The sequence below is a fragment of the Mustelus asterias genome, unplaced genomic scaffold (genome assembly GCF_964213995.1).
Source record: "Mustelus asterias unplaced genomic scaffold, sMusAst1.hap1.1 HAP1_SCAFFOLD_1742, whole genome shotgun sequence".
NCBI lineage: Eukaryota > Metazoa > Chordata > Chondrichthyes > Carcharhiniformes > Triakidae > Mustelus > Mustelus asterias.
In genome coordinates, this window is record NW_027591687.1 from 835 (window position 1) to 15,366 (window position 14,532).

At 47.2% G+C, this 14,532-nt stretch overlaps 2 protein-coding genes across 4 annotated transcripts in view; one reads left to right on the plus strand and one right to left on the minus strand.

Moving 5' to 3' along the window:
- The first annotated feature begins 892 nt into the window (after positions 1-892).
- Positions 893-14,454, plus strand: cyb561d1 (cytochrome b561 family, member D1). The gene is made up of 3 exons (XM_078206732.1): positions 893-1,157; positions 2,972-3,009; positions 10,883-14,454. The coding sequence occupies exons 1-3, from the start codon at positions 989-991 to the stop codon at positions 11,384-11,386; spliced, it is 711 nt and encodes a 236-aa protein (XP_078062858.1). The 5' UTR covers positions 893-988; the 3' UTR covers positions 11,387-14,454.
- amigo1 (adhesion molecule with Ig-like domain 1) overlaps positions 6,592-14,532 on the minus strand; it is a 50,641-nt gene continuing 42,700 nt past the window's right edge. The window contains exons 3-4 of one of the 3 annotated variants that reach the window (XM_078206725.1): positions 8,676-8,749; positions 6,592-7,144 (exon numbers count right to left, since the gene is read on the minus strand). The gene's annotated coding sequence lies outside the window, so the exon portion shown is untranslated. The remainder of the gene's footprint in view (positions 7,145-8,675; positions 8,750-14,532) is intronic. The other 2 variants (XM_078206726.1, XM_078206727.1) reach the window with 2 other exon arrangements.

Consider the following 14,532-nt stretch of genomic DNA (forward strand, 5'->3'; position numbering starts at 1 on the left):
GGGAGGGGGGGGTGAGATGGGGGGGAGGGGGGGTGAGATGGGAGGGAGGGGGGTGAGATGGGGGGGAGGGGGGGGTGAGATGGGGGGGAGGGGGGGTGAGATGGGGGGGAGGGGGGGGTGAGATGGGGGGGGGGTGAGATGGGGGGGAGGGGGGGGTGAGATGGGGGGGAGGGGGGGGTGAGATGGGCGGGGGTGAGATGGGGGGGGAGGGGGGGTGAGATGGGGGGGAGGGGGGGTGAGATGGGGGGGAGGGGGGGTGAGATGGGGGGGAGGGGGGGGTGAGATGGGGGGAGGGGGGTGAGATGGGGGGGAGGGGGGGTGAGATGGGGGGGAGGGGGGGTGAGATAGGGGGAGGGGGGGTGAGATGGGGGGAGGAGGGGGTGAGATGGGGGGAGGGGGGGTGAGATGGGGGGAGGGGGGGGTGAGATGGGGGGGAGGGGGGGGTGAGATGGGGGGGAGGGGGGGTGAGATGGGGGGGAGGGGGGGTGAGATGGGAGGGAGGGGGGGTGAGATGGAGGGGGGTGAGATGGGGGGGAGGGGGGGTGAGATGGGGGGGAGGGGGGGTGAGATGGGGGGAGGGGGGGTGAGATGGGAGGGGGGGAGGGGGGGTGAGATGGGAGGGGGGGAGGGGGGGTGAGATGGGAGGGGGGGAGGGGGGGTGAGATGGGAGGGGGGGAGGGGGGGTGAGATGGGAGGGGGGGAGGGGGGGTGAGATGGGAGGGGGGGAGGGGGGGTGAGATGGGGGGAGGAGGGGGTGAGTGGGGGGGGTGAGATGAGGGGGGGGTGAGATGAGGGGGGTGGGGGGGTGAGATGAGGGGGGGTGGGGGGGTGAGATGAGGGGGGGGGGGGGAAGGTGGCTTCACCTGAGCCGCCTGTCAGTCAGAGCGGTGCCGCCCCGGATGTGAGACTCAGGGAGAACCCAGGCCGCAGTCCCGGGACACCGGCACCAGGACAACCCGGGACACCGAGGCCCGCCCCGGACCCGGACATGCGGAGCCCCCAGCGCCTGCCCGACCCCCCGGGCGGCTGGGCCGAGCCGGGCGGCCCGCGGGCCTGCGGCCTCCTCCCGTGCCTGAGGAAAGCGGCCGGGGTGGCGGCGCATGTGAGCGCGGCGGCTGTGAGCGTCTACCTGGGCACCCTGAGCCGGCTGGGGACCAGTGAGTACCGGGGGAGTCCTGCAGTGCAGGAGGCCATTCAGCCCATCGAATCTTTACTGGCAACAATCCCAGGCCCTGTCCCCATAAACCCGTGCATTTCATAGAATCCCTACAGCGCAGAAAGAGGCCATTCGGCCCATCGAGTCTACACCGCCCACAATCCCACCCAGGCCCTACCCCCATAACCCCACATATTTACCTGGTTAATCCCCCTGACACTAGGGTCGATTTATCACGGCCAGTCAACTCATTCTGCACATCTTTGGACTGTGGGAGGAAACCGGAGCTCCCGGAGGAAACCCACTCAGACACGGGGAGAATGTGCAAACTCCACACAGACAGCGACCCAAGCCGTGAATTGAACCCGGGTCCCTGGCGCTGTGAGGCAGCAGTGCTAACCACTGTGCTACTGTGTGCATTTACCCTAGCTAATCCCCCTGACATTAGGGGCAATTTAGCACGGCCAATCCACCTAACCCACACATTATCGAACGGTGGGAGGAAACCGGAGCACCCGGAGGAAACCCACGGGGAAAATGTGCAAACTCCACGCAGGCAGTGACCCAAACCGGGAATCGAACCTGGGTCCCTGGCACCGTGAGGCAGCAGTGCTAACTGCTCTGCCACTTAACTAGGGGCAGATGAGTGGGTAATGAGAGGGGTGGGGGTGGAGAGGGGATTGACATGGAGAGTGGCTGGTGATGGTACACAGTGGGGCTAACGACAGAGAGAGGGGGTAAACTGGGGGAGTGTGTAATGTGGAGAAGAGCGTGGGAGGTAAACTGGGTGTAACACCACCATCTTCTCGGATAATTAAAAAATAGGCACTAAATACCTGCCTTGCCAGTCACGCCCACGTCCCGATAATGAATTAAAACAAATATGGGATCCAGTTTCCAATCCTGCCTTCTATCCCTTTTTGAATCAATATGTGGAACTGGAGGTGGGGGTGATAGGCAAGAGGGGATGGAACAGAGGGAATAAAAGGAGTTTGAGTAAAGCTCCCTGTACATTGTCCCACTGGACACAGCACGGGTCAGATCCAAATTAAAACTCCTTTCTAATGGGCAACTTGGCAAACACTGGAAGCGCTTTCCTACTTCAACAGTGCGATCTTTCCAAATTCCATGTACCATCTCATGCCACTCCCAGCTAATGGGGAATGCTCTGTTGTGTAATTGTCCGCCCACAGACGCTTCACTCAGTCCAGGAGGTTTAAAGGAGATAAAGAGGACGCTCCTCCTCTCAGCCTGGGCTGATTCAGTTGCAGGTTGGGAAGGAAGTGAAGTATTGGCATTGTCACTGAATCAGTAATCCAAAGACCCAGGGTAATTGTCTCGGGAGTTTGGTTCAAATCCCACCATGGCAGGTGGTGAAATTTGAATTCGAGAAAGTCTTGAATTAAAAGTTTGATTATGACCATGAATTGCTCTAAAAACTTACCTGTTCACTGATGTCCTTTAGGGAAGGAAATCAGTTGTCTTTACTCAGTCTGGCCTACGTGTGACTCCAGATCCACAGCAATGTGGTTGACTCTTAAATGGCCCCCTCAAAGGCAATTACGGATGGGCAATAAATGCTGACCCAGCAAGCAATGCCCACACCCCATGCAAGAATTAAAAACAAGATTCTTGTTCCTTTTCCACCGCTGATCACTGTGCCAAGAGCAGTATCAACTGCTGATCAGAGCCCAGAATAGTGTGTGCTGCTTAAACAGTGTTTTTCATGGCACATCATCTTAACATATTTTATTCTGGATTGGGCTCGGTGCGATACTCGTAATGTTCACCATCTGAATATTTGCTCTTTTCCAGGCCTTTTCTCCTGGCACCCAGCCTGCATGGCTATAGCAGTAAGTAGCATTAAAATACTTTGAAATATAAATAATTTTAACAAGAGAAAACTTTATGTATTGATGAATTTACTGTGGATTTCTTTTGCGAGCAGTTTTCACAAAAGTGTTTCCTGACTTTTTTTCCGCAAAGGTGTCCCAAACTCTTGGGATCACTCATGAAGCTTCAATCCTGTCCCCATTCTGAGTCGGGAACTTTAAAGGATTTAGCTTTTGGTTTTTCGTGCAATGGCAGTGCCACCTGTCCAAGCTCAATTCAAACTGGGCAAACCAAGGAATGAGTACAAGCGGATCGATGTTACTTATGGTTTGAAGTCCGGACGTGCAGGGCTTGTGGCCTGCAGGGTGCCACAGTAATACTTGGTTTTTCAAAAACCACCTGTTTGCATGGACTGCCTGTATAAATTGCTCGCACTCACCTGAACTATGGAGGTGCTGAAAAATGTCACAATTAGCAGGAGGATTTAACCACATAACGACAATTTGAGATGGGTAGTTTCCATTATAAATGTGGGCATAAGAATTTCTAATTGAAGTATCGTAAGGCAAGAATGTTTGGCATTAAAATGAGGGCTCGTTGCATCTGTGCATCCTGCCCTCTAACTGCATTTGAAGACTGCACTTAGTCTTCCTTCATCACAAGTAGGCTTACATTAACACTGCAATGAAGTTACTGTGATAATCCCCTAGTCGCCACACTCCGGCGCCTGTTCGGGTACACTGAGGGAGGATTTAGCATGGCCAATGCACCCTAACCAGCACATCTTTCAGATTGTGGGAGGAAACCGGAGCACCCTGAGTAAGCCCACACAGACACGGGGAGAACATGCAAACTACGCACAGACAGCCACCCAAGCTGGGAATCAAACCTGGGTCCTTGGCACTGTGAGGCAGCAGTGCTAACCGCTTGCCACCGTGCCACCAAACCCTGCACCTCTCTGCCTTTCCTCCCTAGACCCTTACACCTCTCTGCCTTTCCTCCCTAGACCCCTGCACCTCTCTACCTTTCCTCCCTAGACCCTTACACCTCTCTGCCTTTCCTCCCTAGACCCCTGCACCTCTCTACCTTTCCTCCCTAGACCCTTACACCTCTCTGCCTTTCCTCCCTAGACCCTTACACCTCTCTGCCTTTCCTCCCTAGACCCTTACACCTCTCTGCCTTTCCTCCCTAGACCCTTACACCTCTCTACCTTTCCTCCCTAGACCCTTACACCTCTCTACCTTTCCTCCCTAGACCCTTACACCTCTCTACCTTTCCTCCTTTATGATGCTCCTTAAACCTATCTTTTTGACGAAGCTTTTAGTCACCTTTGCTAGTGTGTGGCTCTGTCAAAGTTTGTTTCATAAAGCTTCAGTGAAGTGTATTGGGATTTTATGCTGCATTAAAGCCATTATATAAATGAAACTTATTGTTCTACATGTGCAACGCCACAAGATGCGCTGGTTTAAAATAAAAATAGGCACCCAGGAGCAATGTGATGAGACTGGCAATTGTGACACTAACAGTCTAAGTAACTGGCCTTGTTTAGTTTGGATCGTGGGAGAAATCCAGGAGTTGTTGAAATTATCCCCCCGGACTTTGTGGGGAGGTGGGTGGATGGATAACTCTGGTTGTGAGGGGATTGGAGTAGCAAGAACAAGAAAGTCCTGCTACAGTTGTAAGCGGCTTTGTTGAGACCGCACCTGGAGTATTGCGTGCAATTTTGGTCTCCGTGTCTAAGGAAGAATATACTTGTGTTGGGAGCAATACAACAAAACTGGTTGCTGGATGAGAGACTGAGTAAATTGGGCCTGAACTCTGAAGAGTTTAAAAATAAAAGAGGTGATCTGATTGAAAGCTTCTGAAGGCGCTCAATAGGCTAGAGGTTGTTTGCCCTGGTTGCGGAATCTAGTAAGAAGTCTCACAACACCAGGTTAAAGTCCACCAGGTTTATTTGGTAGCACAAATAATTATACCAGATAAACCTGTTGGACTTTAACCTGGTGTTGTGAGACTTCTTACTGTGTTTACTCCAGTCCAACACTGGCATCTCCACATCATGAGGAATCTAGAACATGGGGGTATAGTTTCATGGTAAGAGGGTGAGAATTTTCTTCATTCAAATGCATCTTTGTAATTGTTTCCCCCATCATTTTGTGGATAATCCATTGTTGAGTATATTTAAGGCTGAAATAGACAGATTTTTGGTTTCCCGGAATCGAGAGATGCAGGGAGCAAGCAAGAAAGTGGAGTTGAGACAGGAGATCGACCTTGATTGTATTGAATGGTGGAACGGGCTCAAATCACAGGATTGTTACATTGCAGAAGAAGGCTATTCAGCTCATCGTGCCTGTACCGGAAGGAGCCATGTGCTCTTATTATGTTCTTATCTCTGCTCAGAGTAATTCATTGCCTGAAGTGCTTTAAAACATTTTCTTGGCATGCACATGAACTGCTTTTATACTATGAGTGCTGAGCTTCCAGCACCAATTCCATAAGAACAGCTCTTCCCCTCATTTTCAATCTCGGATGCTAACCTGGATTCAGTGAAGCTGTTTTCCCCTCCAAAAAGAAACCACCTCAGTTGTCAGCCTCGGTGATTTCTACAGATGTGCCATTGAGTGTCAACTAAATGTTTGAAAGATGTGCATTGCTTGACAGCAGGGCAGGGACATACTTCTGAGGCTGTATAAAGCTCTGGTCAGACACCCATTTGGAGTATTGTGAGCAGTTTTGGGCCCCATATCTAAGGAAGGATGTGCTGGCCTTGGAAAGGGTCCAGAGGACGTTCACAAGAATGATCCCTGGAATGAAGAGCTTGTCGTATGAGGAACGGTTGAGGACTCTGGATCTGTACTCATTGGAGTTTAGAAGGATGAGGGGGGATTTTATTGAAACTTAGAGGATACTGCGAGGCCTGGATAGAGTGGATGCGGAGAGGATGTTTCCTCTAGTAGGAAAAACTAGAACCAGAGGGCACAACCTCAGGCTAAAGGGATGATCCTTTAAAACAGATGAGGAGGAATTTCTTCAGCCAGAGAGTGGTGAATCTGTGGAATTCTTTGCCGCAGAAGGCTGTGGAGACCAGGTCATTGAGTGTCTTTAAGACAGAGATAGGTTCTTGATTAATAAGGGGATCAGGGGTTGTGGGGGAAAGCCAGGAGAATGGGGATGAGAAAAATATCAGTCATGATTGAATGGCAGAGCAGACTCGATGGGCCGAGTGGCCTAATTCTGCTCCTATGTCTTATTGTATGAATCTGGTATGCTCTTTTAAAAGCGGCTGTAATGGGCTACGTTGTTTTTTTCTTGGGAGAGCAACTTGTGTTTTTTATTTGTCATTGAATGCTCACCTCTATAGATATATATGGACTTCACTAAATTATGGGCACATCGCGTACAGACAAAAGCAGCTTTCTGCTTTCACCATATTGGACTGCGTAGACTTAATCATAAAGCAGTTTGATAGACCTGTACTTTCATGGATTTATGACACCTTGAAAACTGGCTCTTTCACACCATGGGGAAGCATGTGCCAGCTGAGTTTTCCTGACTCCTCTTCAAGATAATGGTGGTACCTGTCTAGGTACGGAACATTTTTCCAAAGAGGTGGCTTAGTTCCCTCCTCCCAAAGAGAGAGATGCTGCTGCTGCCATATACCTGGGAATCTTTAATTTGTTATTGTCACATATATTAACATACAGTGAAAAGTATTGTTTCTTGTGCGCCATACTGACAAAGCATACCGTTCATAGAGAAGGAAAGGAGAGAGTGCAGAATGTAGTGTTACAGTCATAGCTAGGGTGCAGAGAAAGATCAACTTAATGCGAGCTAAGTCCATTCAAAAGTCTGACAGCAGCAGGGAAGAAGCTGTTATTGAGTCGGTTGGTACGTGACCTCAGACCTTCGTATCCTTTTTCCGACGGAAGATGTGAGATCATTAATGCAGTTTGCTGATGGTCACAGATGTGAAAACACAAGGAAGATGTGGGTTATGAAGCTCCTGAACCGGCGTGGCAGCACCAGACCTACCAGTGCGCTCTGGTTTTGACAACAAACACATATTCGGAACACGAGCATTATTGCAGGAACTGCTGCTGCTCCAGCACTGTGGGAGTTAAGTGATCTTGTGCCTTCCACCCAAGCATAGAAGAACTAAAAATGAGCAAAGAAAAATATATTAATTGTTGTGGTTTAACAATTAATTTCATAAGATTAGATAATGAAATACTGGATTTGTGTTGGCGTTTCAGTTTACTAAAGGCCGCAATGTGCAAGTTTCCTTTGGTGAAAGCAAAGCTGTTAAAATGTTCTTCCTCACTCTAGGTAGCTGTTATTGGCAAGTGGAAAACATCTTCTGCATAATTTGTGTACTTTCCGAACCTAGAAATAGTCAACGTGTAGCTGTAAGTAGCTGCCTCGCTGGGTCGTTGAATGAGCACCAATTTCGATTGTCATTCATTGCTGATCTGGCCAATTTCGGGCAGCACCGTGTCTCTGGTCCTCGGCTAGTGAAGGGAAAACCACCAGATTTCCCCACTCGTGACCACTATCAGTAATTCATAGAACCCACAGAATCCCTACAGTGCAGAAGGAGTTCATTCAGCCCATTGAGTGCATCACCTCTCCGACAGAGCCTCCCAGCCAGGCCCTATACCCGTAATTTACCCCGTTAATCCCCCTAATCTACACATCTTGGGACATTAAGGGGCAATTTAGCATGGCCAATCTAAACCTAACCTGCACATCTTTGAACTGTGGAAGGAAACTGGCGCACCCGGGGGAAACCCACGCAAACACAGGGAGAACGTTCACGCACAGTCACGCAAGGCTGGAATTGAACCCAGGTGCTGAGAGGCAGCAGCGCTAACTACTATGCCACCGTGCACATTTGCAACTTGTGGATATCTGTTAAGGACAGGAATAGTCTTTGCCAGTGATGGCCTGCTGCTGAGTTGCTTACTAATTTTCATTTATGTAGGACGGCACATGACGAATGACCACTTGTCCAAAGTACCAGAGGACTGGAAGTGCTCCTGGGCCCAACTTCTCCGTACAAACTTCCTCCCATTCTACTCCATCTAATCCTATCAACATATCTGACTGTAGCTCTGCATTGGGAGGTGGCCCACCAGTCGACATTTGACCCACATTGAGCTGGAACATTTTCCAGTTTATCCTTTGAAGGTGGAAGTTTATACAAAATAAATTCACATTCAGAATTTTTTCTGTAACCTTGAGAACCATTTCCAATTCGGTTAAATCCACATGGGGAGAAGGCAACTCCTTATACACCTATGACTGTGGCCAAATTCCCCTCCAACTCAATTTTCAAGTTTGCTGATGACACCACCATAGTGGGTTGGATCTCAAACAATGACGAGATGGAGTACAGGAATGAGAATCTGGTGAACTGGTGCGATGACAATAATCTCGCTCTCAATGTCAACAAAACAAAGAAGATAGTCATCAACTTCAGGAAGCGCAGTGGAGGTCGTGCTCCTGTCTACATCAATGGAGACAAAGTGGAAATGGTCGAGAGCTTCAGGTTTCTAGATATCCAGATCACCAACAACCTGTCCTGGTCCCTCCATGCGGGCGCTATAGTTAAGAAAGCCCACCAACGCCTCTACTTACTCAGGAGAGGCTAAGGAAATTTGGCATGTCCACCACAACTCTCACCAACCTTTACAGATGCACCATAGAAAGCATTCTTTCTGGTTGTAGCACAGCTTGGTATGGCTTCTGCTCTGTCCAACACTGCAAAAACGACAAAGGATTGTGAATGTAGCCCAGTCATGCAAACTAGCCTCCCATCCATTGACTCTGCACTTTCTGCTGCATCGGAAAAGCAGCCAGCATAGGCAAGGACCCCACTCCAGACACTCTCTCTTGCACCTTCTTCCATCAGGACCAACCGACTCAACAGCTTCTACCCTGCTGCCATCAGACATTTGAATGGACCTACCTCAAAATAAGTTGACCCTAGCAATGACTGTTAACACTCCTCTATGTACGGTATGCTTTGTATACTGCGCAAGAAACAATACTTTTCATTGTATACTAATGTGACAAGTCAAATCAGATCAACTGGTTCAGGAATACTTCACTAACATGACTTTTTAAACTTTAAAGGTTTGAATTTATATATTGCCTCATCAAATCTCAACTCTTCATATGTAATGAAGCATTTGAAATGTTCCTGAGGTCTAATCCTGAGACGTGCAGAGGTTGGTGCACTGTGAAGTCTTTGACAAGGTATTGCATGGTAGGTTATTGCATAAGGATCCAGGGTGAGGTAGCCAAATGGGTACAAAATTGGCTGGATGACAGAAGACAGAGGGTGGTTGTAGAGGGTTGTTTTTCAAACTGGAGGCCTGTGACCAGCATTGTGTCCCAGGGATCGGTGCTGGGTCCACTGTTATTTGTCGTTTATATTAATGATTTGGATGAAAATTTAGGAGGCATGGTTAGTAAATTTGCAGATGACCCCAAGATTGGTAGCATGGCGGATAGTGAGGAGGGTTCTCGAGGATTGCAGCAGGATCTTGATCAATTGGGCCAGTGGGCTGACGAATGGCAGATGGAGTTTAATTTAGGTAAATGCGAGGTGATGCATTTGGGTTGATCGGACCAGGGCAGGACTTACTCAGTTAATGGTGGGGCACTAGGGAGAGTTATAGAACAAAGAGATCTAGGGGTACAGGTTCATAGCTCCTTGAAAGTGGAGTCACAGGTGGACAGAATAATGAAGAAGGCATTCAGCATGCTTGGTTTCATTGGTCAGAACATTGAGTACAGGAGTTGGGACGTCTTGTTGAAGTTGTACAAGACATTGGTAAGGCCACACTTGGAATACTGTGTGCAGTTCTGGTCACCCTATTATAGAAAGGATATTATTAAACTAGAAAGAGTGCAGAAAAGATTTACTAGGATGCTACCGGGACTTGATGGTTTGAGTTATAAGGAGAGGCTGGATAGACTGGGACTTTTTTCTCTGGAATGTAGGAGGCTGAGGGGTGATCTTATAGAGATCTGTAAAATAATATGGGGCATAGATCAGCTAGATAGTCAATATCTTTTCCCAAAGGTAGGGAAGTCTAAAACTCAAGGGCATAGGTTTAAGGTGAGAGGGGAGAGATAGATAAAGGGTCCAGAGGGTCAATATTTTTATACACGGTGGTGAGTGTCTGGAACAAGCTGCCAGAGGTAGTAGTAGAGGCGGGTACAATTTTGTCTTTTAAAAAGCATGGGTAAGGTGGCTATAGAGGGATATGGGCCAAATGCGGGCAATTGGAACTAGCTTAGTGGTTAAAAACAAAGTGGTGGCATGGACAAGTTGGGCTGAAGGGCCTGTTTCCATGCTGTAAAACTTTCTGACTCTGAGTGGTTGTGTCTACGTCACACAGACTGCCCAGTATTGTGGTGTTGGTTAAGGGAAATGTTGGACCAGACGCTGGCCTGTTCTTCAGTAAATGCCATTGGACCTTTAATGCCCAAGGATAGTGTCTATGTTAACACAACAATAAGTGCTAGCATTTATATGATGCCTTTGACATGGTAAAGCACCCCAACGCTCTCCACAGAAGTGTTATCAAACCGAAATTGGCACTGAGATATGTGAGGTTTGTGGTCAGGTAATCAGAAGCTAGACTAAATGTAGGTTTTGTGGTGTTGACTTGGAAGAAAGGGATGGTTAGGAAGTGAATTCTAGAGTTCGGGGCCTACACAGCTGAAGGCACAGTTGCCAATAGCGTGGTGATGAAAGTCAAAGCTGCTCAAGGGATAAGAATTACAACAATGGTGTGCCAGTCTGAACCCATGGCCACCTGTCTCTGGAGTAGTGTTGAAGTTGAATTGCATTGATGAACGTGTGTCTGTTTTGTTTTCCAGGTCTGTTTCTGTATGACAGAAGCCATTCTGACTTTCTCACAGGACAGTTCACCCTTCTTCTTTTGTTCAATTAAAGCAAAGGTACGAATTCACTGGATGATGCAGGTCTTTGCCACAATCTTTGGGTCGATCGGTCTTGTCTTCATCGTCTCCAGCAAGAACATCTCAGAGTCCCCACACCTCACCTCGTGGCACAGCATCCTGGGAGTAGGGACTGTGATCGCGGTCTGTGGCCAGCTGCTGTGTGGTCTCTGCCTCCTGTTTCCAAAGTTAATTAACACCTACTCCGTGGCCAGGCTGCGACTTTACCATGCCACGTGTGGTCTGGTGGCCTACCTGATGGCCACAGCTACGGTGGTGCTGGGTCTGTGCTCGGACTGGTTCAAAGCCCAGGTTAACGGGATTTTGTGGTACTTTTTCCTGATCATTCCGCTGATTCCAGCTCTCGTCATCATGAACCAGATCAACAATGGTTACCTCTCCAAGAAGAAGATAGAGATTTAGTGTGTCAATGTTGACCATCGATAATTGCCACGGGCTATGTGCGTAATATCTCGATTATGTCAAGTAAAGATTAGTCTGAAATCTGATATGAAGCTGGCAGAGTAGTTCAGCAATTGATTGGTCTGAGCAAATAGCTTTCTCCTTTTGGACAAAAGCTTTGTAAAAAAAAAACCTTTTGACTTTTTGCTCTTTTCATTCTGGATTCCAAAACTGGCTAGTAAGAGGGACACGGAAGCAGCTTGGAATGTTGTCGTATTGCACCTTGCTGCTCACCGCAGGCTCCAGTAATCGCAAGTAAAATTTTTAATGGGCACAATTGATTTGAAATAATGAGGATCAGGTGGATATAAATGTACGTCCTTGTGTGCAATGCTGCTCGTGCAGCGCTGCTGTGAATTAAGAGGGTAACTATATATGGTTGATGTTTCTGGACAGTGTTATGGAACAATTCATTGACACTCTTGGTACAAGATCTGCATTGTGAAGTCTTGCATATCCCTCGCACACCCTAGCAGGGCAAAGGAAGAGGGAATCCATGACCCTTCAGTTTGCCATGATGCACTGGTTGTCAAAATGCAGAAAATATTATTTAAAACCGTAAAGTGCAGCAACATATCTTCTGATTGTAAATATATTTTTATATTTTTAATGTATAACTTAACAGTGCTAATGTAAATGCTTTGACTATAATTAATTTAATTATACTGCTCTGAAGGTGGGTGCTAGGGAAGCAACGATGTATCTAAAATTATTTTTTTTAGGGTTATTGTAAGCTAAATGACACGGCTAGATTTCGTTCTGGTTTCTCTGCCTCCTTGGGTAATGAACACGGCTTGTGATCCGTCACTGTGTGACAGCCCAGAATTTTTATACTCTTATCATGGCTGCTCTTTTGTGGCGTGAATTATTTTTCAAATTCCAACTTTAAGGTTTAAAAGAAAATTAAGATCCACTATTACAAATAAAGCTCATGGAAACTTAAAATCAGCTTGATAATCAGAAAAACATCACCAGCCACCATCTAATATTCTAACTGAATAGAGAGTTCAAGGACAGTGTTGCAATATGTTCCAGCTGCTGCCCAGGAATTCTGGATATCCAAGGACTGAGTTACAAGTTGGATCCAATCAAAGGGTTGAGGGGGGAGTTTATATATAGAATAATGGATAGCTGGGAGTAAGTTACGGGTTGGAATCTAATCGGGGGTGGTGGTGGTGGTTTATATATAAACATAGGGAATGATTTACAGATTGGATTGTCTTAAGTTGAATGCTCATTTCATACCACATTCAATTAAGTGAGTCAGTGTCCGGGCAATAATAGTATTTGTTGGGATTTAACCAGGCATTAATTATAGAGCCTAATATCTGTGTGCAGCTAAAATCACACAGACTGACAGCGGTTTGCAAGGAGAACCTGTCACTCGCTGCTGGAATTAGGTTTGTTCCTGATGGAAACTGATGTCTTTGTGGGCGCCCTAAATACAGTCTCATTCCAGCTGATGATGAGCTTAAGTGGCACCGCCATTGATCCTGATTTCATTCCGATATGCCGAGCTGGATGGACAGTGGGAATGCTGCAACTGTTTGGGTTGAGTAAATTTCAGGGGTTGGGTTAAAAGGACGAAGATCTGAACTTCAGTTGTGCGATCTTTATTTGTATGGTGTGGGCAGCACAAGTGTGCTCGCCACTCTGTACCTTGTCAATGACCGGAGTATTTGTGAAAGTTAAGCTGTGTGATCAGCGGCCTAGATGACCAAGGATTTTCTGTCAATCACTATACGAATGACTTTATTTTGTACTTTGCTACTTGAATGTTTTGTATATTTAGCTTCGAGCGTTAAGTTGGTCCCAAAGATGACAACGTTGCAGTGTGTAAAACAAAATTTAAGTCGAGATTCCGATCTGGCTTCGAACGGATTGCACCAGAGTGGAATTTTTGATCTTCTGTTGGAGCTGGCTCAGTAATTTCACGTCGGGCATTGTTGGAGATGGAGCCTGAATTAACCACCGTGGCAAAAGCCAAGTCCATTTTACTTGCCTGTACTTTGAAAAGATCTTTTAATCTGAGAGGGGGCTTCGTTCTGTTGCAGTATCGATTTTCTGGCACTAGAGGGTGTTGTTTCACAGTATTTTAAACCGAGCTATGGTACAGAACTGTGACGGCCTGTCATTTTACCATTACTTAAAACACTGCAATAAAAGTCTCTTTCTTTTCACTCTGAGTAATGGGGACACTACAAAAATCACAACTGCTTAAAAATAATGTGCAGAGACCATAAGACATAGGAGCAGAACTAGGCCACTCGGCCCATCGAGTCTGCTCCGCCAATCAATCATGGCTGATATTTTTCTCATCCCCATTCTCCTGCCTTTTCCCCATAACCCCTGACCCCCTTATTAATCAAGAACCTATCTATCTCTTGTCTTAAAGACACGCAATGACCTGGCCTCCACAGCCTTCTGCGGCAAAGAGTTCCACAGATTCATCACTCTCTGGCTGAAGAAATTCCTCTTCATCTCTGTTTTAAAGGATCATCCCTTTAGCCTGAGGTTGAGCCCTCTGGTTCTAGTTTTTCCTACTCGTGGAAACATCCTCTCCACGTCCACTCTATCCAGGCCTCGCAGTATCCTGTAAGTTTCAGTAAGATTCCCCCTCATCCTTCTGAACTCCAAAGAGTACAGACCCAGAGTCCTCGACCGTTCCTCATACCACAAGCTCTTCATTCCAGGGATCCAGAGAATGGATATTGAAACAGATCTGGTGTGGTTGGGTTTCAAGCTGACCTTTCATTGTCAGTTATTAAACCTTTGTCAATGTTTGTTTGCTTTGCCTGCTATCATCTTCTGCACCCCTCCCCAATGATCTAAAGGCCATATGACTGGTTCAGTAGAGTACTGGCATTGGGACCCTATAATCCTGATTAAAATTAACCTTGCAACGCAACCCTAAAATGTACAACAGTGTTGTTGGCATCTGAAACAGGCAGATGTTTGGGTTGGGGCTCATTCTGAGTTGTATCCTCTGCCAGTATTTAAATAAATAACACCAGCTGTACTTTGTGTTGTGAGCAAGCTTGTTTTCAACTTTCCTTTATCTTAAATTGGAACAGCACCTCAGTACAGTGAATAATGATGATAATGTG